Here is a 27,598-nt window from a genome sequence, read left to right as displayed (position 1 = left end):
TAGGGTAATTGAATAAGTTAACAGAAAATGGAATCAAAACATTCTGGTACTAGTGCTGCAGCACAGTGCGTCAAGCTGCCACTCACCATCCCTGAGTGCTGGTGCAAGTCCCTGCTATGTTGCCTTCAGTCCAGCTCTCTGCTAAAATGCCTGACGCCCATGTGAGAGACCAAGCTTTGGCCTGGCCCAGACCTGGCTGTTGCAACCATTTGAAGAAATCAGCAAATTCATTCATCCATTGGTGGATGCTTAGCCTACTACACCATGGGGTTGGCCCCAAATAAATAAATATTTCACAAAAGAAAAAAATATATTCTGGTACCAAAAAATTCTATTGTATATTATTTATTTGAAAGGCAGAACTACAGAGATCTTGCATCCAGTGGCTCATACCCCAAATGGCTGTAATAGTTGGGGCTGGGCCAGGCTGAAGCCAGAGTCCAAACATTTGGACCACTGTTTTCAAGGGCATTAGCAGGGAGCTAGATTTGAAGTGGAGCAGCCAGGATCCAGACATACAAGGGGTCTTCAGAACATTTGTGAGAAATGTGCTATTATGGAAGAACTATAAATGTCAATTTTTTTTTTTCTGTATGAAAATGAACTTCTTGGGCCCAGCATGGGAGCCTAGTGGTTGAAGTCTTCTCCTTGCAAGCGCCAGGATCCCATATGGGCACCAGTTTGTGTCTCAGCTGCTCCACTTCCCATCCAGCTCCCTGCTTGTGGCCTGGGAAAGCAGTCGAGGACGGCTCAAAGCCTTGGGACCCTGCACCCACGCATGAAAGACCTGGAAGAGGCTCCTGGCTCCTGGCTTCTGACTGGCTCAGCTCCAGCTCTTGCGGCAACTTGGGGAGTGAACCAGTGAATGGAAGATCTTCCTCTCTGTCTCTCCTCCTCTCTGAAAATCTGATTTTCCAATAAAGACAATTAAAAAAACTGAAACTATGAAATTATCAACTTCTGTTAGAAAAGGAACAGTAAGGGGAAAAGAAAGCAAAGTGACCAGCATAAAGCAGACCAGGGCTGGCGCTGCGGCACAGCATGTTAAGCCACCACCACAACTCATGTATCCCATAGGGCATCAGTTAAGGTTCTGGCTGCTTTACTTCCAATCCAGCTCCCTGATGATTCCCTAGGAAAAGCAGAAGATGGTTCCAGTGTGCAGGCCCCCTGCCACATGGGTGGGAAACAGAGACAAAGCTCCCGCCTTCAGCCTGGTCCAGAGCTGACCGTTGCAGCAATCTAGGGAGTTAACCGCAGGTGGAAGATCGTCTCATTCTCTCTCTGCAGTTCGCTCTAATTTTGATTTAGAAAAAAAACTCAGACTAACTACAATAGAAAATCCAGTAATAAACACTGTGTAGAAGGTCAGGCTGTGGGAGTGGTGGCTTAGGGAGGCACAGAATGTTTTAATTCCATTTTCTGTTAACTTATTGAATTACCCTAATATATTGATATTGCAATTTTAAATTATTTATTTATTTTGATGATTTTTGCATAGTTGATTAGGGTGATAAGGGTTAAGGCCTGTAAGAAGGTAAGTTAGACCATCATTTCCACATTCTCTTTTTTTCCTTTCTATACAGGGGGAAGAGGGGAGATAAGAGAAGCCACACCCAGCCTCCCAAATGCTCCTGCACCCTGGGATATAGGACAGCCCCCTGATACCACCCCCGGGTCCCTGATGTGGGGCATGCTCTGAGGGTTCTGCTCAAGAGGTTTCTTTTTTTATTATTATTATTTTTATTTTTATTGGAAAGTCAGATATCCAGAGAGGAGGAGAGACAGAGAGGAAGATCTTCCATTCACTGGTTCACTCCCCAAGTGAGCACAACAGCTGGTGCTATGCCGATCCGAAGCCAGGAGCCAGGATCTTCTTCCAGGTCTCCCACATGGGTGCAGGGTCCCAAGGCTTTGGGTTGTCCTCGATTGCTTTCCCAGGCCACAAGCAGGGAGCTGGATGGGAAGTGGAGGTGCCGGGATTAGAACCGGTGCCCATATGGGATCCCGGCACATTCAAGGTGAGGACTTTAGCTGCTAGGCCATGCCGCCAGGCCCAAGAGGTTTTGATAGTTCAACAGTTCTGAATTACTGCTGATCTCGCCACTCCAAGCACAATGAAATCTCTCCAGAATCCACTGGTTGACACAGTCCACCTTAGAGTCTCTGTTTACCCAGGTATTCACTTGGCTGGGGTAGTAGATTGACTTGTTCTGTCCTCCATCCTCTGCTGTAGTACCAGGTATTCTCTGCAGACTCCAATATACTGCCATACCCTCCACGTGCATCTAGATATGCTGTCCACTGCTCCATCTAAGCCACTGAAGAGGCCTCGCTCTGACACATGCACTCCACGGTCAGACCATGGAATCTGCAATTTTCTCAATGGTTGGGGTTCTGAGTCAAGCGGTTCAGTTGGAGGGATCCCCAAGAAACTTCATCTGAGGTGACCTAATTCTTGTGTGTGTTTACCAATACAGGCTCTGACACAGTCGTTCGCCCCAAACAGCTTATGCACAGGCTGGTGGTTGCAATTGCTGAGTTCGTCTCCAGCCTTGTCTTCTACACAACACCAATGGGTGTTGCAGCCCACTCTGATCCTGCCCACCACACTCGGTTCTCAGGCAAATCAGTGGGAACTACAGTCTACTTGGAGCAACCCATAATAACCCCCACCAAGCTTGCCCCCTGCCCTGGTTCCTGTGCTTGCCAGTATGCACAGCAGACTGGTTCTGTCTGTACCACATCCCATTCCACTCTTATACATGTCAATGGGCACTGATGCCTAGTTCAACCCAACTAGCCTGACTATCCTGCCTACACATGTGCCAGTAGGTGCCACTCTGTCTGGCCATACCTTTCCCAGTCCTGGTTTTCATGTTTACCAGTGGGAGTGGCAACCCAAGAGGAAGGTGTCCAGTTTCCCTACTGGGCCAACTCCCACTCCCAGATCTTACACTCTCCAGAATTTGTGACCCATGCCAGCATCTGCTAGCCAGAATTTGTCCCCCATGCCAGCATCTGCTAGCGGATGCTGTGACCCAAGCCCAACAAACCCACACCCACTCTGGCTTACGCATGCACCAGTAGGAACAGTCAGCCCAGCCTGGCTTTCCACTTACCCAGCTCACATGAGGCAAACAGGTGTTGTGGCCCTGTCCGGCCTGATCTGCCCCCATCCCAATTCATGCTCTCCAGTGGGAATGGTTGCCCAGCAGGGGAACCCCATGCATCACCCCCTGTTGGGTTCCCCCCCTACCTTACCCCTGGGTCTCACGTATGCTGGTTGGGTGCTGTAGCCTGGCCTGGCCCGGCCCACTCCCAATTCCAGCTCACACTGGTGGGGGCTACAGCCTAGCTCAGCACAGCTGGCCCCCAGTCCCAACTTTCATGTGAAATGGCTCATGGTGTAGTCCACCTGGCCTGACCCACACTCCATTCTGGTGCTTGCATTCACCAGCAGGTGATATGAACTGGCCCAGCCTGGTTTGTCCCTAACCTGCGCCAAATGAATGCCGCTGGGTACCATTACTTGGCCTGGTCTGGCTTATTCCCTTTCTTGGTTCTTGAGCTCACCTGCAGGGACTGTGCCCCAACAGAGGGGTTCCCTGAGCCCCTCCATCAGAACCTCTCCCACTGCCAGGTCTCCCACATGGGTACAAGGGCCCAAGCACTTGGACCATCATGTCCTGCTTTCCAAGGCCACAAGCAGGGAGCTGGATCTGAAGTGGAGCAGTGAGGGCTTGAACCAGTGTCTGTATGGGATGCCAGCATTGCAGGTGGTGGCTTGACGTGCTACACGACAGCACTGGCCCCCAAAGTGAGCCCTGAGCTGCACGGTAGATACTAGCTGCCTGCAGATACAGCTTGAATCTCCTCTCAGCCAGAACTTTCAGGCACTTGACATTGCTGTCAGTTCCTGATGTGTTTTCTGCTACAATTTCAAGGTATGCTGTTTTAAAAATATTTGTTTATTTAAAAAGGCAAAATTAGAGAAAGAGACAGAGAGAGATCTTCCATCTGCTGGTTTAGTTCCCAAATGGCCACACTGGCAGGGCTGGGCCAGGCTTTTCCTAGTAGCTCCTAGGGGACTGCAGGCGGTGGCCTTACCGTGGCACCACAGCGCCGGCCCATCAGTAAGGACTGTTGTGTTCAGTGAGCCGCCACACGATGTGGAGGCCAGCCTCGTGTATTTACGTGTTTTTCTTCTTCAGGTTGTACACGAGGGCGGGCAGTTTCTTGGTCTTATAGGCCACACTTCTCCTGATGCGTTCACCTTTGATGTTGACAATATGTGGAAGGAGGGGCGGCCGGACGGTCAGGACAGTGCCCCGAGGTGTGTAGCCTCGTAGGTGCAGCTTGTCGTCACCCTGAGGCGTTACCGCGACCCAACCTGGGTGGGCAGGAGGGAGAAGACGCCATTAGCACCCACCTTACTACAAACAGCCAAAGAGCTGCCACTCTTTCATGGTTGTTTGTAAAGCTTGGACTGTCAGGACCGCTCACATTCATGGACAAGTACAAGCAGTACGTGTGTTCGCACTTCTGGGACGGCATGCTCTAAGCTGGCAGGCTGTTCTCCGTGCTTTGTGGGGGCCTGGTGCAGGGCTACCTACCTGCTGAGGAAAACTTGATGTCCGCCACGGCCTCCATGTCCCCATGGCCTTCCTTTAAGGTGATGTCTTCACCAACCAGAGGCGGAAAGGCCTTCATTCGCTCCTCTCCACCCTTGGGAACCTGCCAACAAAAATGAGGGTGTCTGGAAGCTGACCTCCTACTCCCATGGGACTCCCATTCAAGGCAAATCACTGAGAGTTCTGTACAGACAGCAAGAACAACAGCACGGGGACTTTACCTCTCGGGAGAACCCCAAGGCCCACCGAGGGCTCATGGGAAGTACAGGCTGGTGTGCGGGCTCAGGGTCACGCCACGGGCAAGGACAGTGCTTCCTAGGCTGCCCAAGGAGCAATGCTGGGCCAGGAAGACAAGCAGCTCAGCTCACCCAGGGCAGCCAGGAGTGGAACCCATGTCTTCTTTCAACTCAAGGATCCAAGCACACTTCAGAAAGTGCACACAAATGGTATTACAAGCCAATTTTGGTGCAAAATATATGCATGCAAGATGTCTTCATAGAAGTCCAAGGTGCGGGCTGGTGTCAGGTGCAGCAGCTTAAGCCTCCACCCAGGGGATAAGCATCCCAAATGACCTGGTTATGTCCTGGCTACTCCATTTCTCATCCAGCTCCCTGATAACGTGTCTGGGAAAGCAGTGGAAGACGGCCCAAGTGCTTGGGTCCCTGCACCCGCCTGGGAGACAATGGATGAAGCTGTTGGCTCCTGCCTTTGGACTGGCCCATCTCCGGCCTCTGCAGCCATTCGGGCAGTGAGCCAGCAGAGGAAGGTCTCTGTATCTCTTCGTAAATCTGCCTCAGGTGAAAACAATCTTCTTTGGTTTATTATTAGAAAGTCAGGTATACAGAGAAGGAGAGGAAAATCTTTTTTCTGATGATTCACTCGCCAAAGTGGCTGCAATGGCTGGAGCTGCACTGATCCAAAGCCAGGATCCAGGAGCCTCTTCCAGGTCTCCCACACGGGTGCAGGGACCCAAGGCTTTGGGGCATCTTTGACTGCTTTCCCAGGCCACAAGCAGGGAGCTGGATGGGAACTGGGGTTGCTGGGATTAGAACCAACACCCACATTGGATCCCAGCACAAGCAAGTCAAGGACATTAGCCGCTAGGCCACCGCACTGGGTCTCACTGTTCTTGTTTTTTCCTTCCTATCAGATGGATCATGGTTGAAGTCACACAGGGTTTAAAAGGAGCTAGATGCCACGTGAACATGCATCAACCCAACCATCCTGGTGATAAGTGACAAAAGGGTCAAATACATCAATCTTACAAACCCAGGGCATACATCACCAAAAACTGCAAGGACTAAAAACAGTTTTTGCAAATAAACCTCTTTTAACTCATTTTCATGAACTCTTAACCATTTGTTTATTTGGGGCTGGTGCTGTGGAGTACCAGGTTGAACAGCTGCCTATGGTGCTGGCATCCCCTGGGAGCCAGTTCGTGTCCCTGTTAATGTGCCTGGGAAAGAACTGGAGGAAGGTGCGAGTCCTGGGCCCTGCCCATACAGGGGAGACTTGGCACACGCTCGCAGATGCAGACCGGCCCACACTGGTCACTCTGACCATTTGGGGAGTGAGCCAGTGGATGCAAAACCTGTTTCTAACTGCCTTTTAAATAAATAAAAAAAGATTTACTTATAATTATTCTTAGATTTATTTGTTTCAAAGGCAGTTACGTTCTTGTGACCAGACTCTGTGGAATCCTTCTCTGTCCTGGATGCCTCCTGACCAACGTGCCCATCCCTGGGGGCCAACAAGTGACCCTGAGGGGCCGACAGCGCCCTGTGGAGGGCAGTGTGTGGCTGGAGGCAAACAGGAGAAACTGAAGGTGAGACACACACCAGGGGTGACGTCGCAGGATGAATTGGGACTAGGGAGACAGAAGGAAGCCAGGAGGCAACTGAGTCCCAGAAAGACCAAAAAACCACCTACATCCTGGCCTGGGAGAGCTGGGGCAAGTGCCAGCCACGTGTGAGGGAGATGCCCCAATGCCCAAGAGCAAGCTGTGGGCTTGGCGGCCTGGGCGAGGCCCCTTTCTGAACCTCCCGTTGTGCCAAACCTCATTCTGCCAAGAGGACACCACAGCTGCAGGGCTGAAAGCCTGGCATAGCCCGTGCTCCACTGGCCTGTAGGGCTCCTGGACCCCGCATTTGGCCAGGGGCAATCCAGGGCAGGTGTTTCCCTGTCAGCACAGTTTTAATTCCAGTATGGCTTTCTGAGAAAAGCCAGAGAGCAGGAAGTACGTGGGCACTTCAAAGAGCTCAGGGAAAAAACACAGTTCAGAGGGAGAACTTATTTTTGGTGCAAAAACAATTTTGAGTGTGTTTTCTAAATAGGGCTTTTTTTTTTTTTTTTTTAAAGTTTTATGGGGCTGGCATAGCAAAGCACATTAAGCTGCTGCCTGCAATCCTGGCATCCCACAGGGGCACAAGTTCGAGATCCGGCTGCTCCACTTCCAACTCATCCTGCTAATGTGCCTGGGAAAGCAGTGCAAGATGGCCCAAATGCTTGCGCCCTTGTGTACGTGTGGAAGCCCAGGATTCGAGCTCCTGGCTTTGGCTCAGTCCGGTTCACTGTGGCCATTTGGGGGAGTGATGCAGTGGCAGGAAGGCCTCTTGCTGAGAGAGAGCTTCCCTCTGCTGGATCATTTCTCATGGCTCAATAAAATGAGCACAGCTGGGCCAGGCTAAGCCAGCAGCCTGAGCTCCTCTTTGGGCTCCCACATGGGTGGCAGGGTACCAAGCACTGGGCCATCCTCTGTTGTTTTCCCAAGTGTATCAGCAGGGTGCTGGACTGGAAACGGAGCAGCCCAAATTTGAACCAGGAGCCATATGGGACGCCGGTGCCGGTTAACCTGCTGAACCATTACACTGTGTCCCTCAAAAGCAATTATTAAATCCATAGTTTTTTCATTTTTCATGTATTTAAAGTTTTCTTTTAACCCATTGTGCCAGTCAGTCCTGTAAGATTTGGGTACCAAAACACTTTTCATTCCTTTTCCCAAAATTAAAGAATTACTGGCTTTATTTATGTGGGAGCCAGAGATCTCCCATCTCCTGGTTTACTCTCTCAGTATCTGCCATGAGCAGAAGCCAGGAGCTGACAGCTCAATCTGGGGCCCCCATCGGTGGCAGGGACCTAGGCCCTCAAGCGTCACCTGCTCTGCCTCTCAGGGTGCGGATCGGCAGGAAGCTACCACCAGAAGCAGAGCGGGACTTGAACCAGGTGCTGACAGGCACGCGTGTGTCCCAAGCAGCATCTTCCCTGCCGCGCTCAGCACCTGCCGCTCCACACGCTGCCGACACCTCCTCCTGCTTGCCTCTCAGGTCAGGCTTGTGTGTTTCGTTTCGGAGGTGCGTGCACACACAGCACCGCTGCACTGTAAGCACCGCACCCAGTATTCCTGCAAGATCCCTTCCTCTCTTCCTCTGCCTTCATCCTCAGCACCGCACCAACACTGCTCAGCGCACAGCACGCTGCCTGGCCCCAGATCCCCTCCACAACCTCACGGGCTGGGTCCAGCACGGAGAAGAGGGACACGAGCTGAAAGCACACTGTAGAGCAGTGCAGTGGAATAGACAATGAACCAGGAGACCTGGCTCCGAGCATCCCAGACAACATGCCACACCTGTCAGTCAGCAGCTGGGAACACTCTTCACCCAGCCCATCCTTGGGGAACTTGGTAGGGACAACTACAGTAAGGACCGAGGGGTGAGCGCAATGAAGAAGTGATGAGCTAGCTGCGTTTTTGTTCCACTATGGCTGTACTTTCATAGTTTCTATAGGTCAGCAGGCAAGAGGTGGGAAAACCTATAGAGTAAGTATTGGAGATAGAATACCTGGGAGGTCTGTCCACTCGGCCTAGGTCTCCAAGCACACCGAGGGCGTGGACTGGCTCCTTCCTGGCTGTGCACCATGGGATGTCCAGCCTCTACCTGCTGGATGCCAGCTATGTCCCCAGAGGCGACAGTACCTCTAACTTCTGCTCACTCAACACCGCGTCTCACACCAGCTTGGCATTAAATGTGTGCACTCTTCCGCATTTCACTTAGCTGATGAATCTACAGTTAGATAGCCACATATGGCTGGGGCCATGCTGCTGGACAGTAGACAGAAACACAGCCTATGGCTATTCTAACTCAGTCCATGTCAATATCCCATTTAGTTAAGGGCTCATTTTGCTTTCCAGCTAGGATCCTCCAAGGTAGTGAGGGGCCAGGCCAACTGATGGCTAGCAGGTGGCTCTGGGAGCACAGCAGGATGCCCCAAGAGCACCCCGCCCAAGCAGTGAGACCAGCAAGTCAAGCTGCCTTACCTGGAGCAACGTGTGTCCCGCATGCTTCTTGTAGATGGCGTCGGCCCGCTCTAAGTAAGTGACATGCACAGGGAGGAAGTTGGAGGCCACGACTGTAAACCAAGCTGACTTCCTGCCCTGAAGAAAGGAGCAAATGACTGCACAATGGAAAAGCTTGGAAAGCCTGCACACTTTAGTGCGTGATCAATAACAGAAGCAAAAATGAAAACCCAAAGCAAGCCCCCTTGACAGCAGGTACGATCCAATTACAGGAACACCCGGGATAAAACAGGGCAGGCTGTGGAAGCAGCGCATTTCAACAAGTGCCGTAAGCCACCACCTCTAGGCTTGTTGATGCCACTAGAAGTAACAAAACAAAAACAGCCCAAAAAGAGAGGAACGCTGTCTGCCTCAAGCGTCCCTGTGTAAAGCCACCTTGAAACTGTAGTGATGCTAGGTGGCAGTTGAGCCACCTGGAACGCCAGCTCCTGATAAGGGTGCCTGGGTTCCAAGGCCAGCTCTGCTCTCCATTCCAGCCTCCGGCTATTGCACCCTGTGGCAGCTGCAGGAGACAGCAGGGCTCCTGGCCCACCCCCCCACTCACGGGGAGTCCCAGCTGCCATTTCCGGACCCTGGGCTTTGGCCTGCCCTGTCCTTGACTGCAGTGGACCAGCAGATAGAAATCTGTTTCTCTCTCTCTCTTTTTTTTTAAGATTTATTTATTTTTATTGCCAAGTCAGACATAGAGAGGAGAGACAGAGGAAGATCTTCCATCCAATGATTCATTCCCTAAGTGAGCCGCAATGGCTGGAGCTGAGCCAATTAGAAGCCAGGAGCCAGGAGCTTCTTTTGGGTCTCCCATGTGGGTGCAGGGTCGCAAGGCTTTGGGCCGTCCTCGACTGCTTTCCCAGACCACAAGCAGGAAGCTGATGGGAAGCAGGGCTTCAGGGATTAGAACCAGCGCCCATATGGGATCCTGGCGCATTCAAGGCGAGGACTTTGGCCACTAGGCCACTGCGCTGGGCCTGGGAAATCTGTTTATTAAATAACAACAAATACTAGCAATCCATGGGTGATGAGGATGCTTGGCAGACATTCCAACAGACGTAGAGCACAGGCCCTCCTATGGACGCGCAAGAGCCGTGCACAGGCCTGGAGTCATGAAAGGCCTGAGCCCAGGGTCTGATGTTCTGTTGTCTCTTGGGATGTTGCCTGGTCCTCTTCTTCCCACAGCAGAGCTACCTGGGACTGTTATGGGCTACTCCGACATTGTGGGAGCCCAGCTGATCTGCACTGCACACACCTGCTTTCCCACCACTCGCACTGTGCTTTTGTAAAAGTAGAAAAGACTCTTGCTTTGTTTCAGTGCGTCATCCAGTGAGACACTCTGCTACAATAATAAAAATTCAGTTTTGTGGACTTCATGTCCTCCGTTTATTTCTAACAGATGAGCTTTACTGAAATGTGTAAAGGTTTTAAGTGTGCAAGTTTAAACTTCCAACAAAGCATAGCACCAAAACCGAGCCGCAGACAGACTGGCACATAAAAGAAATGTAGACTGTGAAGCATGTTAACACTGGATTTAAACATTTGCTCTTACGCTTCCTACCTAAAATATCAAAGGACAGTGAAATACCGTGTCTTCAATGCCAAGCTACTGAGAGACTCAGCATTCCTTGGAGGTTACAATGTTTAAGACCACAGCCTTTTCATTGGCCTCCTTTCTTTTTCCTAAGTTTTTATACAGAGATTTCCAAACATTCAAGAAAAAAAAAGGGAAGCGTGTTAAACTAGCAAATAATCATGACTTACAGGCATTTTACCAACCCAGTTCATATTCCAGAGAGCATTTCAAAAGTTCATGGAAAATAGAACTGAAAGTTTATTTTGATATAAAAATATCTTTTCTACATACCACTCTAATAACTTACTGCTTCCTCAAGAAACATTCATATTAAAAAAAATACAGCTAGCCTATTTTAAACCACACATTTTTAGAAAAGGTTAGTTATTTGAAAGGCAGGAAGAGAACAGGAGAAAGCGCTGTCTTCCCTCCTCTGGTGCACTCTCCAAACGGCCCCAACAGCCAGGTGAAAGCCAGGAGCCTGGGACTCTCTCCAGGTCTCCTTTGTGGATGGCAGGGGCCTGAACATTCGGCCATCACAGGGGTGCAGCCACTGCCTCTGACACCTGCACCCCCTCCTAGGCGCGACTCCGAGGCCTGGCTGCCTTGCTTCCAATGCAGGGTTGGATGTGCACGGGAGGGCAGCAGGAGACCTGGCTGGGGCTCCTGGCTCCTGGTCTGGGCCTGGATCACCTTGGCTACTGGAGCCATTTGGCAACTAAACCAGCAGACGGAAAATCTCACACCCCCAACCCCTCCATTTTATGAAAAAAAGTAAAAAATTTTGAGATTCAGGCACATGTAGAATCTTCAAACAGTCATGGAAACGAGCACTGTGCAGGGATCCCAAGACGTTTTGGCAACAAAATAAACTTTCAGTTATACTTCCCCACAGACTTTTAGGTGCCCTCGTATCTGACGACTCAGAGGGAATCTATAATAGGCCAACCCTCCACCGTACAGCACGCGCATCCCGTAGGGACACCAGTTGTAGTCCAGCTGCTTCACCTCTAATCCTGCTCCTGCTCCCCGCTTATGGCCTGGGAAAGCAGTGGAGGATGCCCCAAGGCTTTGTGCCTCTGCACTCATATGGGAGACCTGGAAGAAGCTCCTGGCTCCAACTCACTCAGCTCCAGCCATTGTAGCCATTTGGGGAGTGAACCAACTGATGGAAGATCTTAATCTCTCTGTTAGTCTGTCCTTTAAAAAAAAAAAAAAAGACAAAAATGAACTCCAAAACAGTCCTTTTTTAACGGCACTTTTCTTACCTGCAGGAAATCTAGTCGGCCCAGTGCACCCAAAAACAGGACCATTCCTGGTTTAAGCACAAAAGTTCTTGGAACAATGGCATGTGTCGGCAAAACAATAGTTACCTCTTCTTCTGTCAGAAGATTTAAAATCTGTGAAGCAAATGGCAGAATTTTAAGAAAATTACTTTTATTGAAAATGAGAAATAGTAATTTGCTTGTAAGGTAGAGAGAGAAAAAAATACATGTAACTTCACAATACACCAAATTATGTCAGCGTCTGTAGATGAAGTCCATAACACACTCCTCTGTCTACACTAATCTCAGGGCAAGCCTCTGGGGCATCGGTCCAGTTGCCGCTGGAACTATCTGCATCCTGCATTGGAGCGGCTGGTTCGAGTCCCAGCTATTCGGCTTCTGCTCCAGCTTCTTACTGATGTGTTTGTCGGGGTGTGGCAGATGACGGCTGAAGGAAGGACCCTGCCACCAATGCGGGAGACCCCATGTGAAACACTATCCAGTTTGGCCTGTAGGGCACGGAACTGGCAGACAGAAGCCTTCTTTCAGATAAAATGAAAACAAACAACTCTTCTGGCTTCTAAGGATGAAAAAAGTTCCTAAAGGATGGGCCTGGCTAATTGTGTAGAGGTTAAAGTCCTCACCTTGAATGCGCAGGGATCCCTGAAGCCCTGCTTCCCATCAGCTCCCTGCCTGTGGCCTGGGAAAGCAGTCCAGGACGGCCCAAAGCCTTGCGACCCTGCACCCACGTGGGAGACCCGGAAGAGGCTCCTGGCTTCGGATTGGCTCAGTTCTAGCCGTTGCGCTCTCTTGGGGAGTGAACCATTTAACGGAAGATCTTCCTCTCTGTCTCTCCTCTCTGTATATCTGCCTTTCCAATAAAAATAAATAAACCTTAAAAAAAAAAATTCCTGGGCCCGGCGGCGTGGTCTAGAGGCTAAAATCCTCGCCTTGAACGCATCGGGATCCCATATGGGCGCCGGTTCTAATCCCGGCTGCTCCACTTCCCATCCAGCTCCCTGCTTGTGGCCTGGGAAAGCAGTTGAGGACAGCCCAATGCATTGGGACCCTGCACCCGCGTCGGAGACCCAGAGGAGATTCCAGGTTCCCGGCATCAGATCAGCGCAGCACCAGCCGTTGCGCTCACTTGGGGAGTGAATTATCAGACGGAGGATCTTCCTCTTTGTCTCTCCTCCTCTCTGTATATCTGACTTTGTAATAAAATGAATAAATCTTGAAAAAAAAAGTTCCTAAGGGAGTAGAGAGGATAGAAATGGGAAGACAAGAAGTGCATGACTTAGGTAAGATTTCTGGAATTAAAATCTGGTTAAGAAGGGACAAAGAACCTGGTCAGTTTGGTTTGTTACAGCACAACACAGGGGCGGGGTCTGCCTGGTGGTGAAGACGCCTGGATACCCTCGCAGACTGCCTGGCTCCAGGCCTGGCTCCGCTCCTGCTGTGGCACAGCCTGTGAGGCAGCAGGTGCCGGCTCAAGGACCAAGGTGGGAGCCTTGGACTGAGCTGTGCGGGGGATCAGGGGTGCCTGACTCAGCCTGGCCCCGCCCCAGCTGCGGCGGGGAACTGGGGTGTGAGCCAGCGGATGGGACATTGCTCTGTCCCTCTGGTTTCCTAACAAGACATTAGAAAACATATGATAGAGACGTTTACAAGAAAATAAACAAGAGGGGGCTGTCAATTGTTCTCACTGTTTGAAAAGGGACATTTAAAACCACTTGCAGTGAAGAAACTTCTTAACCCCAGTTTGAGACACTGGCTTCAGCCACCAAATGCATACAAAGTTTCTCTGTCAACATACAGAGAAAAATTGCCAGGGCTGAGAGAGGTTGTCTGAGGGCCTCATTCCCTGGCCTAGACGATCTTGTGAATGAGTCCCCAACAGGGCTTGGGCCCTAAGCGTCCCCCGTGCATGGCCTCACAGTACGTGAAGGGAGGAGGCAGCAGGCCACGCTGACCTCACAGGACGCCACGAGGACACAGCCTGGTTCTTCTGTCATCATGGACTGCTGAGTCCGGGCCGTTCTGCTAGGAGGGTGAGGAAAAAGCTGGACCCCCTTTAAGACACGGGGATGCGGAGCATGAGAAAGCGGATGAAGACACTGCAGGTGACCCTGGTGAGGCCAAGGACTCCGGTACCCCAGGAGCCTGTGATTTCTCAGGGAGAACTAGGGGTGCTCAGGAGCCAGATGCAAACCCAGTGGCCGGCGAACCTGGTGTGAGGCTCTCCTGCCAACGCACACCTGAGTCCACTGAGGACACGGACAAAGACCCAAGCCAGCTAAGAGAACAATGCGGCAGGGTTTGCTGAGCATGTCAGAATCAGGGCGAGATGCACATGGCACAAACCCGCGTGACCCACGGAGGGCAGGGTTGTGTGAGCGTGAGCCTGCGCTGCTAGCTGCCGCCTCAGTCTGTGTCACTACACTGCGCATTCCGTGTCTGCTGGATGAACTAACGAAAGACCAGCAAAGGCAGCCATGGGGCAGGAGTGGGGAGAGGACGCTGCATGTCATAAAGTATTTGCCAGTCAACAGAAACTGGTGCATGTGGCCTGTAGCTGCTACCAACAGGTCTACCAGATGGACGAGGACCTGGAGGCAGTCAACTCCTCCCTCAGCTGCTGAGGGAATCACAACCTAACCCACGGTGGACGTGAACTGTCTGCCCTCATTCCGCCAGTTAACACAGCACTTGGGCAGGTGGCGGGAACTGCGCCCGAGAGACCAAGTACATACACAATTTTCTTTGGAAATCCCGGGGGTGTCATAAAACCAGTGGGCGTCTTTCACATCCTGTGGCGTCAGCTCGACTCGCTCAGCGGGTTTCTTTGGAATCCTAACAGGTTCATTTCCCATGTCGAAGGCAAGTGAATCCGCATCAAACTCAAAAGCCGCTTCACTCTTCTGGTCTTTGGAATACAAGAACGTTCTTCCAACTCTGCCTAGAACAAATCACACTAGAGTCATTACTAAGTCACGAGTTACTAACTACAGCGTCCAGGATGTGTGGCGACAGTATCCTTGCTTTCCTGGAAATCAATTTGCAGTAATGGGGGGATGAAAAGAGATACCGGGCCTGGCGCAATAGCCTAGTGGCTAAAGTCCTTGCCTTGAACATGCCGGGATCCCATATGGGCGCTGGTTCTAATCCTAGCCAGCCCCGCTTCCCATCTAGCTCCCTGCTTGTGGCCTGGGAAAGCGGTCAAGGATTGGCCCAAAGCCTTGGGACCCTGCACCGGCATGGGAGACCCGGAAGAAGCTCCTGGTCCTAGCACTGGATTGGCTCGGCTCCAGCTATTGCAGCTGCTTGGGGAGTGAACCACTGGGTGGATGATCTTCCTCTCTGTCTCTTCTCCTCTCTGAAAATCTGACTTTCCAAATAAAAATAAACAAACTTAAAAACAAAAAAAAGAGATACCAAGGGAGGGAGGAACCCAATTTTTCTTTTTAAAGTTACTTATTTATTTTATTTGAAAAGTAGAGAAATCTAGCCAATGGTTTGCTTCTTAAATGACCACAAGAGCCAAGGCTGGGCCAGGCCGAGGCCAGGAACTCGATCTGGGTCTTCCTCACGTGAGGCAGGGACACAAACCCACCAAGGCATCAGCTGCCACTCCCGGGCTGTGTCTGTTGGAAGCTAGAATGGCGTGCAGCTGGCACTGGCACACAGGCACGCGCCGCCCCTGCCCGTCCTCAGGTCAGCCTGCTCTGGAGTTGCTGGATGGAGGGTCGGTCTGGTACAAGCCTTGCCTTGGCAGGCCCCTGCACGGGAGCCCTGCCTGAGGTGGCGGGTGCCCAGGTCACTCAGCCCAGCCCTGGAGCACTGAGCCGACGGCCACTTACCTACTACGTAGCCGTGCTTCTTCAGCAGCCGCAGCTGACTCTGCTCCTGCTGGCTGAGGTCCTCCTCGGCCGCGGCTGCGTCTTGCTGAAGCCGTTTTTGTCTCTGAAACATTCTGTAAGGAGTCGGGTTGCAAATAGGGAACTTGAGAAGGTTCAGCGTAGTACCTGAAGCACCAGACATGTGCGTTTTTAGAAAAGGGAATATGGAGAAGGAAATCCACATTTTTTTCCAAAGATTTACTTATTTTATTGGAAAGGCCGATTTACAGAAGAGAGACAGAGAAAGATCTTCCATCTGTTGGTGCATTCCCCAAATGGCTGCAACTGCTGGAGCTAAGCCAATCTGAAGACAGGAGCCAGGAACCTCTTCCGGGTCTCCCATGCAAGTGCAAGGTCAAGGCTTTGGGCTGTTCTCAACTGCTTTCCCAGGCCACAAGCAGGGAGCTGGATGGGAAGTGGGGCAGCTGGGACAGGAACCACTGCCCCTATGGGATCCTGTCACTTGCAAGAGCAGGATTAGCCAATTAAGCCATCCCATCAGGCCCAGGAAATTAACGTTTTTGAGGGTACACATTTTTGGATCCAGGGCTTTGTTCCACTTAACCTTTGTGACAGCCTTCTACAAAATTATAGCCACTTTAGGAAGGCTTGGCTTAAGCTCAGAACTAGACTCCAAGCTCAATAAGGATTTCGATTCTCAATCTGATTTCTCCCTTCCCCACGACACCATTCGGGCAAAGGCACTTGAGCAGAACCCGGCTGAAGGCCATGGCAGAAGGCTAGCTCGCTAAATGGAGTGCAAGTCTGGTTTTGCGGCAACTAATGGGGTACGTACAGCTAACGTTACCACGCTCAACAGAGTCACACGCACAAGGGCCCATTTTCTAATCACCATGTCAAAACGGGCTGGCACCATAGCAAAGCAATGGTACCAGCATCCCAGAGGGGTGCCAGTGCGAGTTCTGGCTGCTCCATCGCCATTTGATCCAGCTCCTAGCTAATGTGCTTGGGAAAGCAGTGGGAGAGGACCCAAGTCCTTGGGCCCCTGCATCCATTTGGGAGATGGGGAAGAAGCCCCTAGCTTGGCACCAGCCCGGCTGCAGCCGTAGTAGCCATTTGGGGCGTGAACCAGTGAAGGGAAGATCTCTGTCTGTGCCTTTCAAATAAATAAAAAGAAATAATAAATCTTGAAATCAAAGTCTCATTAAGGGCTGTCAGGGAAAGGCGCTCCGGGTGCCCACACTGCCCGCGACTCACCCGGCCAGGATGAGATGGTGGCCTTGTCGATGGCCTCGGCACCCTTGGCGGTGCAGTAGTCAGACTCGAGAAGTGTGTTAAAGAGTGTGGACTTGCCGGCGTTGGTGGCTCCCACCAGGTAGACATCGCCGCGGTAGCGCCAGGAGCGCTGGAGCGCCGAGATGAGCTCTTCCACCCCATAGCCCGTCTTTGCGCTGATGAGCCGCACGTCCCGGACCACTGTGCGGGCGCCTTGCCCCGGGCCCGTGCTCTGCTCTCCGTCCTCGCTGAGGCCCTGAGGCCCTTGGTGGCCAGGAGCCGGGAGGAGTCCAGCGCGCACGCAGTCGTCCCACAGTCGTTCGCGCAGCCGCCGCCGGTAGTCAGGCGCGTCCTGGGGCAGCAGGTCCACCTTGTTGCCAAGCACGATCAGCTGCTTGGGGCCCAGCAGCGCAGGCAGGCGGGGCAGCAGTGGGTCGGGCAGGTCCAAGAGGTCCAGGAGGTAGAGCACGAGGGCTGGCCCGGGCCGGCGCAGCGCGCTGCTCACCAGCTCCAGGTAGCGCTCGGGGCTCAGGCGCAGGCGCAGGGCGCGCCGGTGGTGCACCAAGAGCCAGCAGCGCTGGCACACGGTGCGCGCCAGCCCGCCGTCCCCCGCCGCGCCCAGGAACTTGTCGCTGGGCAGGTAGCCGGGGAGGCCAGGGTCCTGGCAGTGCAGCTCGGCCCCGCAGCCCGAGCAGTGGACGCCGCTGGGCGGCACGGTCGGGTCGGGGTTCCCCCGCAGCTTGAGCTGCAGCCGTTCCTCTTGCCGCTGTAGCCGCCGCCGCTCCTTCTCCTGCTCCTGCCGCTGCAGTTCCAGCAGCAGCTCCGCGGGGCTGGGCTCCGGCTCCGGCTCCGGAGTGTACTCTGGAAACAGGAATTGCTCCTGCTCAGCCGGGTCAGCGCTGTCCTCGGGGTGCCGGGGCGCGGCGACGTCCTCTCGGAGCCCCCGTTCCAAGAAGGAGGTGGCTGCAGCCTCCCGGCCCGGGAGCGGCCTCCGGGGGCCATGGCGCGCCGCGGCCGGCCCCGACGGCCTCAGCAAGGGCCGCAGCAGCCTAGTGGCCAGGCGTACCGGCAGCATGGGGCCGGGTCACGGGCGCGCACGCGCACGCGCACTGCGGCCGCCGAGCCCGCGGCGCCGGATACGGGCGGGGCCCCGAGCGCGCAGGCGCCCTGCTGCCGCCCCGCCCACCCCGCCTGCAAGTCTGTGAGTTATCGCGAGGATAACGCTCACTTCCCGAGAATCCCGAGAGCCGGGGCTCAGGGGCCCCCGGATTGCGCAAGCGCAGATCAGACGTGTACGCCTTCCCGCCGGGTCTTTGGCGCCCGTCGCGGAGGATTGTACGAACGCCGGCGACGGAAGTCGCTTTGCCCCGGACTTGGCGGCTTCCGGCTGCTGCTGCGTGCATTCGTGCATCTGTGGGTTTCGGAGTGAGGTGTCCCCGAGCTGTTCGCCAACATGTACGACGCGGACGAGGGTAGGTGACCCCTCCGGACACAGTCCAGGACGCGCCCCGCCGTGAGCTGGGGGTCGGGGAGGGATGTGCGGCCTTCTTCGTCCTTCGTGGTGGACGGAAAGGAGCGCTCCTGTTTCCCTGCGTTTTCGTTTTGCGCGTAGCGTATCTAGCAGCTTTTCCTGTCGGTGTGTAGGGAGCATTTCCCCCGAATCCTCCATCTCCAGGGCCGGGTCCCCGACGGGGAGCGAGGGTTAGTTGAGGCGTCTTCCTCCTGGACGCTGCCTGGCTGTGTCGGCGGCCAGCCACACAGGACCGCGGGTGCTCCCGAGGGGGCGAAGGCAGAGGAGGGGACTCCGTCCCAGCAGGCACCCCAGGGCAGCGATGTCTGCCCGCCCGTCCAGAGCTGAAGCCCGTGCCCAGCGAGGCACTGACGTGAGGATAGGCCCATTCTGTCCCCTTCCTCTCCCGCCCCGGGAAGGGAAGGGGAGGAATGACAAGCATCATTTTACATTTTAGAAGGCCACTCTAGCAGGGGCCAGAGAGCCTGGCTGCCTGCCCATCCAGTCTGAATGCTCACAGCTCCTCCCGGTGAGCGCCTCTGTGCAGATCACATACACGGTGTACACACACACCCTTCCAGCCCAGCACACGAAACTGCCCCTGGACTGCTCAGGGATGTGTGAGCACTGTCCCGTGACCACACTGGGGTGTCTGTCTTAGGGCCAGGTAATATTTGTACATGTTCTGTGATGCCATGCAGGGTTTCAGTAAGTGTAAACCGATAAAATGAAATAAAAAAAAGAGTAGTTCCTTATGTTTAGAACATGTCAGCTCTTGTTTTTGAGATTTTTTTTTTAAAGACTTTATTATTATTGGAAAGCCGGATATACAGAGAGGAGGAGAGACAGAGAGGAAGATCTTCCATCTGATGGTTCACTCCCCAAGTGAGCCGCAACGGGCCGGTACGCGCCAATCCGATGCCAGGAACCAGAAACCTCTTCTGGGTCTCCCACACGGGTGCAGGGTCCCAAAGCTTTGGGCCGTCCTCAACTGCTTTCCCAGGCCACAAGCAGGGAGCTGGATGGGAAGTGGAGCTGCCGGGATTAGAACCGGCGCCTACATGGGATCCCGGGGCTTTCAAGGCGAGGACTTTAGCCGCTAGACCACGCCGCCGGGCCCTGAGATTTTTTTTTAAAGAGAATTATTTTATTTGCAGTCAGAGATGGGGAGAGAAGGAAGGAGAGGGAAGGAGACAGGCGCAGGGTTTTCCTGAAGGCAGTTATGGGAGCCGTCACTGCCGCCTTAGGAGGAAGCTGGGTTAGGAGCCAGGTCCCTGGCTTGAGCCCAGGGCTTGGGTGCTAGCATCCTAACCAGCATCTTAGCCCGAGGCTAAACGCCCGCTCCCCTCACACACCTGCTTCCGGTTATCCCAGTGCTGGCCCGTGCTGCTGTCTCGGGGCGTGAACCAGCAGGTAGATTCCCCTCTTTTTCTGGAACTCTGATTTCAAATAAGTCTTTGAAAGAAATTATTTGTGGATCCTGTGGATCGCAGATTTGGACAGGGCTTATTAAGTGTGACATGTTTTCTCAGTGTCTGGTTGGGGACACATGAAGGCTGAGTGCTGGCTTAGAGCTGGGGTCTGGAGGGCCTGGTGTGTCTGCCCGCATGCCGGACACGCATCCTGGGAGGACTCGAGGGCCAGGGTGGCTGGCTGGGGCATCTATGAGTGGCCACTCACGGTGTTCAGCCCACTGTGGGGAAGCTGCATTGCTTTTTCTGATCCACCTGCTGAAATGCTGCATAGCTTCTGTTTGTCCCAAGAAAATCAGAAATCCACCTAACACTGGGGGAGTGTACAGACCCTTGTATCATGACAATGGGGGTGTCAGGATCGCGACATGGACGACTCTTAAGGAGGGCAGCCATGGGTGTGCCCATGGGTCATGTCTGTCCGTCCGTGAAAGGCTACTGCGTGGGAGCGGTGACTGCTGTTGGGCCCCTTCTGGCTCTGCCCCGTTCCCAACTGACTCCAGCCTCCAGGGAGCTGGCTCATCAGGTTGCCAGCTTGCTGCTTTACCTCCTGGGAAAGTTGCAAGTGAGAGCTACATGGACTTCGAGTCACACAGTATACACTGAACCTCTGTGGTAAAGCCTGTGTGATGTAGTTGTATTAACTGACTGGAGTTTTAGAAAAGTGGGGCTGGAGAGGTGTTTGTGTTTATTGGGGGTGAGCTGTGTGCTAGTCACAGCGGCTGACTGCGAAGACTGGCATCTAGATGAGGTGAGTGCTTTGGATTTTGCAGATATGCAATATGACGAGGATGACGACGAAATCACTCCGGATTTGTGGCAGGAAGCGTGCTGGATTGTCATCAGGTAACTTCAGACCAAGGCAGTGCGCGTGGAACGGAGTTGCCTGCTTTCTCTGGTCTTGACAGCTGGGCCTTTCATGGGAATGTGCTGCTGAGTGTCTTAGTTTGGAAGGCGGTGTCGGGGAGAGGGCAGCTAGAGATCTCATCTGCTGGGCTGCTGCAGTCAGGCACTCTGCTGAGGGCTGTGGGCGTCCGAGCAGCAGCCTAACGCCCTGGGCCACAGCACTACAAGAGTCTTGTCTTTTTGTTTTTGTATTTTTTTTAAATGTTTTATACTCATGGAAAAGTTCTGTTAGCTATTCGTTTGTATGTCTGGTGTCCTAAATGTTGACTTCATACACTGCACTTAAAATTTCATTTTTGTGCTAATTAGTTACTCTGTCTGGTTCTGTATTACATATAAAATTGAGATGTGGTGTCAATTCTGGAACTGACAGTATGAGATCAGAGAGCCCTATGTGAAACCAAGATCATTTGAATACTAAAGTTGAACACTAAAATGTATTCCTGGGGCCCGGCATGATGGTTCAATGGCAAAATTCTCACCTTGTAAGCGCCGGGATCCCAAACGGGCACTGCTTCGTGTCCCAGCTTCTCCACTTCCCATCCAGCTCCCTGCCTGTGGCCTGGAAAAGCAGTGGAGGATGACACAAAGCCATGGGACTTTGCACCTGTGTGGGAGGCCTGGAAGAGGCTCCTGGCTTCTGGCTGCGTATCAGCTCAGCTCTGGTGTTGTGGCCACTTAGGATGCGAACCAGTGTACGGAAGATCTTTCTGTCTCTTTTTCTCTATAAATCTGATCTGCCTTTCCAATAAAAATAGATGTTTAAAAAGAATTATTTTTATGTATTTGAAAGGTAGAGAGAGTGTCAGATACAGAGAAATCTTCCATCTACTAGTTCACTCAGCAGAAATCCCCAGCAATCAGGGTTGAGTGAAGCCAAAGCCAAGAGCTGTCCATTCCTGTCCTCAGTGCCAGGGCACCAGGGACCCAGGGACCTGTCGCCTCCTGACTCCCGGAGTGTGTGTTAACAAGCAGCTGCAATTGGATGTGAAGCAAAAACAGAACGCCAGGTGACTTGGTATGAAATGTGGCTGACCCACATACTGTCTTGCTGCAGCTCTGAGAACTTGCCCCTGCTCGTTTACATGCCCCTTGGGCTGGATTTATGTGATGTCGAGGGCTTCAGAGTTGACTGAAAATGTGCATGGATTTCCCCGTCCTTTAATTCTCCTTCCCCATGGCTTTTGGAAGCTTTTCTCTTCTTAAATTCAGGTGACTCCTGCTGAAAGCGGTGCCATTCTTTTTTTCAGTGCTGTGTACTGCGAGGCACTTGTATTCCACCACTGGTGCTGCCAGTTAGATTTCTTCGATGTATCTTTCGGTTTTTTTCTTTCCTCTTATTTGAAAGCAGACCGTGCACACACCTTTTTTTTTCCTTTATTTTTGACATTCTTTACATAGTTAATTAGGGCACAAAGGTTCGAGGGCTACAGGAAAGTGGATAAGACTATTATTTCCACATTTTTTTCCTGTATCTGGGGCAAAGGGGGAGATAAAGGGAGAAGCCCCACCCAGACTCCCACCCATCCCAGGACCCCGATGTGGGGCATGCTCCGAGGGTCTTGATCAAGTGGTTTTGAGAGTTCGACAGTTCTGAATTGCTGCCAGTCTCGCCATTCCAAGCACAATGAAATCTATTTAAAATCCACTGATTGACATAGTCCACCTTAGAGTCTCCATTTGCCCAGTTTTTCACTGCCAACATATGGCTGAGGCAGTTGATTGATTTGTTCTGTCCTCTGTTGTGGTGACAGGTGTCCTCTGCAGGTTCCGATTGCCTGCCTTGTCCTCCACGTGCACCTGATTGTGCTCTCCACTGCTCTGTGTGAGCCTCTTAGAAGGCTTGGCTCTGGCACTTGCACTCCATGGCAGACCATGGAACGTGCGCTTCTCTTCTGAGTCCGGCAGTTTGATTGAGGAGATCCCAAGAGAAACTTTGTCTGAGGTGATCCCAGACCAGATTCTGTGTGCACTTACTTGCAAGTACAGGACCCAGCACAGTCATCGCCCCAATCAGCTGGTGGTTGCAATTGTTGGGTCGGTTCTATTTCCAGTGCTGTCTTCCACTGGAACCAATGGGTGTTGCAGTCCAACCTGGTTCTGCCCAGCATACATTTGGCCCTCACATAAACCAGTGGGAACTGCAGCCTAGTCGGAGCGACCCACAATAACCCCCACCAGGCCTCCCCCCGCCCTGTTCCTGTGCCTGCCAGTATGTGCAGTGGACTAGTACAGTCTTTCCCACATGCTGATTCACTTCTGTGATGGCCACAACAGCTGGGGGCTGGGCTGCAGCCAGGAGCCAGCAACTCCTTCAAGGTCCCTGACAGGATCGGTCCGGAGGGGTGCGAGCAAATGGGCCATCAGCAAGAGGGCGGATCATAAGTGGAGCAGCTGGAGGCAGGCTGGCTCCAAGTGGGATGCTGGTGTTCCAAGGTGTGGTTTAGCCTACTGTGTCCCAAGCTTGGGCCCCAGATTTGTCTCACGTTTTTAATTTAGTAATTGACATCACCATCTTACTCAAATTAGAATTCTTGTTATATTTGGCTCTCCTGATGCTTTATTTTTTTTAAAGATTTATTATTATTTTTTTTTTATTACAAAGTCAGATATACATAGAGGAGGAGAGACAGAGAGGAAGATCTTCCATCCGATGTTTCACTCCCCAAGTGAGCGCAATGGCCGGTGCTGCACCGATCCGAAGCCGGGATCCAGGAACCTCTTCCTCCAGCTCTCCCACGTGGGTGCAGGGTCCCAATGCTTTGTGCCGTCCTCGACTGCTTTCCCAGGCCACAAGCAGGGAGCTGGATGGGAAGTGGAGCTGCCGGGATTAGAACCGGCGCCCATATGGGATGCCGGCATGTTCAAGGTGAGGACTTTAGCCGCTAGGCCACGCTGCCGGGTCCTGATGCTTTAGTTTTAAAAAATGCCTCAGAGATGTTGAATGAAATTGTCCACAAAGGACGCAAACCAGGGCTTCCTCTAGGTTTTATTCCTCTGTCTGTTTTTGAAACAATGACGTCTATAAAGGAACTGCATTCCTGGCATTGGTCTGTTTGAAGATATCTCATGGGTTTTTGTGCGGTGAGTGGCATGTAGTGGTTGTTTGTTTAATGGGTATCTTTGTGTTATAATACAATCAAAGAAGTGGGCCAGGAAGGAGTGGCAACTGATCATAAACTCTTATTTTCCTAGTTCCTATTTTGATGAGAAAGGTCTGGTCAGACAACAGCTGGATTCTTTTGACGAGTTTATTCAGATGTCTGTTCAGAGAATCGTGGAAGACGCTCCTCCCATAGATCTCCAAGCAGAGGCTCAGCATGCCAGCGGGGAGGTGGAAGAGCCGGTGAGATGGGGGTGAGGGGTGTCGCACCAGGAGAAGAAGGAAGGTTGCAAATTTCAGTTCTCTTCCCTTGTCACAAGGTTAACAAGCAAGTTAGCTTCTGGTTTACTCTCACTAACGCAGAGATGGGTGCATTTTGTGCAAGTACGCCAAAACAGAAATGCTTGCTCATATAGTAGGTATTTAATAGTTGGGAGGAATAGGATCAGAAGTATGAACAAGCCGCAAACACATCCTAACCATGGTAGAGGAATCCTGAAGGAAACATTTAATTTATTTAAAAAAAATTTATTTATTGCATTAAATACAATGTGGATTTCTCTCAAAATTAAATCTTAGGAGATACAAACATATCACCTGTTTTATTTTTTCAGTTTCGTATAGTTTTTGTTTGCATGCTTGCATATTTGTAGCATTGATAAAATCGTAGTAGTGGCATCATTTTGTAATACCGTGGTTGTAAAGAAATAGATGCTCAGGAATGGTGACCCCTCCATTTTAGCGCAGTGGAAGCAGCTGTGAGAGTGTGCTGGGCTCTGAGAAGGTGGGACAGTGAAGGGCGGTATGAGGCGGGGACAGCCTGAGCTGGCTCCAGGGAGGAGAGGCCTTGTCGCTGGCTGCTCAGCGCTCCCCTGCGCCCAGCTCCTCAGGCTGGGCCCTTACTCTATTTTATATGGAGAGGCTGCCCAGACATTTTGCTTCTAAGTACAGAGGTGATTGGTTCTTCTGATACAGTGTACAGTGCTGGAAAAAGGGACATAAAGTGCCTTTTTTTTAAAAACATTTGGCTTGTTTTCTTGGTTTTTGGTATAATAAAAGCACTAATTCTATAACATGGGCAATTCCAAGTGACAGTAAATTCTGTTCCTTTTTCTGAAAAAATTATTTCTCATGTTGTTTATATGATTGACAAGGACACAAGCCCACGAGGACCACCAGATAGGGTTGGTGAGGGTCAAAGTATGGGGGAAGGTGGGTGAGACAGATGCTCCCAGTTTTCCTTTTCTCACTTTTCTCCTGTATTTGGGCAGAGGGTGGGGGCCGCTGGGAGTGGGAGGGAGCTGCTTCCAGTTGCTAGACTACATCAGTATCCAGGATAGTGATGTCCATTCGATGTCATCTTGGAAACTCCAGTGCGAAGAATATTCGCAGGTATTGCTTGGTTGGTTTTGATAGTTCTGAGACGCTGTTGTTCTGCTGCTCCAAGGTTGAGAAAATCCTTCCAAGGTCCATTGGCTGACAGAGTCCACGCGAGTACAACCACTCACCCAGGCGAGAGTTGTCCTAACCTCTTCTGCTCTCCATCTTCTTATGTGGCATTCGACATCTTCTCAGGCTCAAATGAGCTGGCTGTCATGTGTCCCTTTTGTACTGTGCGTGCTGTCCACTGCACAGGCATCAGCAATTGAGGAGGCATAGTCCCAACACATGCATTTCAAGGTTGGACTACAAATTCTGTGATTCTCCCGGTGGCCAGAGTTTTGAGTCTGAGGTGACCCAGGCTGGACTTGCATGTACCTGCCCGTGCAGTCCGTCACCTTTATCAGGCTACATACAAGTTGGTGATTGTAGTTGCATTGGTGATTGTAGTTGGGTCAGTTCTGTTCCCAGCCCCATGTCCCATGCCAAATAATGGGTGTTGTGGCCTGGCCCAGGCCAGCATGCCACAGATCTGGCCTTTGCACAAACCAGCAGGAATTGCAGCCTGGTTGGAGAAACCTCCAATTATCCCCACCAGATCAACCCCCAGACCCAGTTCCTGCGTGTGTGAGTATGTGCAGCAGACTAGTGCAGTGTGTGGCACATCTCAGTTGGGCTCTGGTATACACCTATGGAAGTTGCAGCTTAACTCAGCCCACCCACCCCACAATCCAGGCTACACGTATGCTGACAGGCGCTGCCACCATGTTCAGCCTGACCTGCTCCCAGCCCTGGTTCTCATGCACACCAGCAGGAGCTGCAGCCCAGCAGAGGGGTGCCCACGGTTTCCCTGCTAGACCCAGACCCCATGCCAGGGCTTGCACTTTGCAGAGAGCACTGTGGTCCAGTCTGACACTACTTGCACCCTCTTGGCACTTGCTAGCGAATGCTGTGGCAAAGCCCAGCCAGTCGATGCTTGTGTTGGCCCTTGCACGTGCCAGCAGATGCAGTAGCCAGACATAGCCCAGCCTTACCCCAAACCCAGCTCACATGCAGGCTGACGGTTGTTGCAGCTTGCCTCACCTGATCTGCTCCCAGTCCCAGCTTCACATTTAGCAGTGAGAGCAGTGGCCCAGCAGGTGAGCCCCCACAGTTTCCCTGCCTTCCACAAGCTCACTTCTGGCCCAGGGTCTTGTGTGTGCTGGTCAGTGCTCTGGCCCAGTTTGGCATGACCTGTCTTGCTTCAGCAGTGACAGTAAATTCTGTTGAAAGAGCAAGAGCACTCTCAGTTGGAAAGATAGACAGGGCATTAGCACAGGTGAAAAGATGCGCTTAGAAAAGCTGCCGAGGTGTTTTAGCTAGAAAGTACTTGGTTTTTAGCTTACCGATGATGGGATGGGGACCACCTTGCGTGGTCTGTGAGTTCTTGCAGTCTGTGTTTGAAGGTGTTAGTTGGAGATCAGCAGGAGTCAGGGCTTTGAGCAGCATTGGATGTCATGAGGAGTTATTGAAAGGTTGTCAACAAACGTGAGAAGCGTTGTTTTAGGAAGCGTACTCTGGAAAGGGGTTTACGTGGAGTGGAAAGTGGCAGGAGGCAAATCAAACCCTTAGGTTAGTTGAAACTTCAGAGAGCGGCTGAGGGTGGAGTGCTGCCTCTCCTTTGGGTCATTATAGTCCTAATGTTATCTTCCCTTTGCTCTCTCCGTCTTGGGAGGCTTGCCCTGCTTGGTTCCCAGGTCTCCTTCCCGGAGCTTTGAGTTGGGGATGAACCAGTGTCCGGTGAAAAGTTGTTCTCCTGGATCTTGTTTCATTGGACAGTAGGTAGATACATAGTGGAAACCCTCTGTTTTTGTGTGGCCTGAACTGTGGTTTATTAGGTAAGGGCACAGTTCTAATTGTCTGGTTTTTTTTTTAATCTCTTTTGTTCTTTGGTCACTTTGCATTTTTAGAAATTTAGTTTTTTGAAAGGCAAAGAGATCCAGAGACAGAAATTCCCCATATGGTTCAATCCCAACTTCCTACAGCAGTTGGGGCTGGGCCAGAAGCCAGGAGCCTAGAATTTATTCCAAGTACCTAAGCCGTCACCTGCTGCCTCCCAGGGCGTATGTTGACAGGAAGCTGGGATCCAGGGCGGAAGAGGAACTTGAGGCTAAACACTTAGCGATAGGATGCAGGCTTCTCAGGTGTCCTCTGTAGGGACTGAGCCAAACTGCCACCTCGACTTTGTCCTTCTGACCCTAAACCAGGAGAGGACTGTGAGACTATGTAGATCATTAAT

The 27,598-nt window shown here is 52.0% G+C and overlaps 2 protein-coding genes across 2 annotated transcripts in view; one reads left to right on the top strand and one right to left on the bottom strand.

Annotated features, from left to right (window-relative positions):
* Positions 1 to 4,087: 4,087 nt before the first annotated feature.
* Positions 4,088 to 18,047, bottom strand: NOA1 (nitric oxide associated 1). The gene is made up of 7 exons (XM_012928600.3): positions 16,932 to 18,047; positions 15,675 to 15,839; positions 14,568 to 14,773; positions 11,818 to 11,949; positions 8,947 to 9,063; positions 4,617 to 4,737; positions 4,088 to 4,393 (listed from the first exon to the last, which is right to left on the bottom strand). Exons 1-7 carry the CDS (start codon positions 18,022 to 18,024, stop codon positions 4,194 to 4,196), a joined length of 2,034 nt encoding a protein of 677 aa, XP_012784054.2. The 5' UTR covers positions 18,025 to 18,047; the 3' UTR covers positions 4,088 to 4,193.
* Positions 18,048 to 18,263: 216 nt separating this feature from the next.
* Positions 18,264 to 27,598, top strand: part of POLR2B (RNA polymerase II subunit B) — a 36,273-nt gene continuing 26,938 nt past the window's right edge. Inside the window, exons 1-3 of the mRNA XM_058667266.1 lie at positions 18,264 to 18,421; positions 20,705 to 20,777; positions 24,033 to 24,183. Of these exons, the coding sequence (XP_058523249.1) occupies positions 18,403 to 18,421; positions 20,705 to 20,777; positions 24,033 to 24,183 (243 nt within the window). The 5' untranslated portion in view covers positions 18,264 to 18,402. The remainder of the gene's footprint in view (positions 18,422 to 20,704; positions 20,778 to 24,032; positions 24,184 to 27,598) is intronic.

The sequence above is a fragment of the Ochotona princeps genome, chromosome 7 (genome assembly GCF_030435755.1).
Source record: "Ochotona princeps isolate mOchPri1 chromosome 7, mOchPri1.hap1, whole genome shotgun sequence".
Lineage (NCBI taxonomy): Eukaryota > Metazoa > Chordata > Mammalia > Lagomorpha > Ochotonidae > Ochotona > Ochotona princeps.
This window is presented reverse-complemented; position numbering and strand designations above follow the sequence as displayed.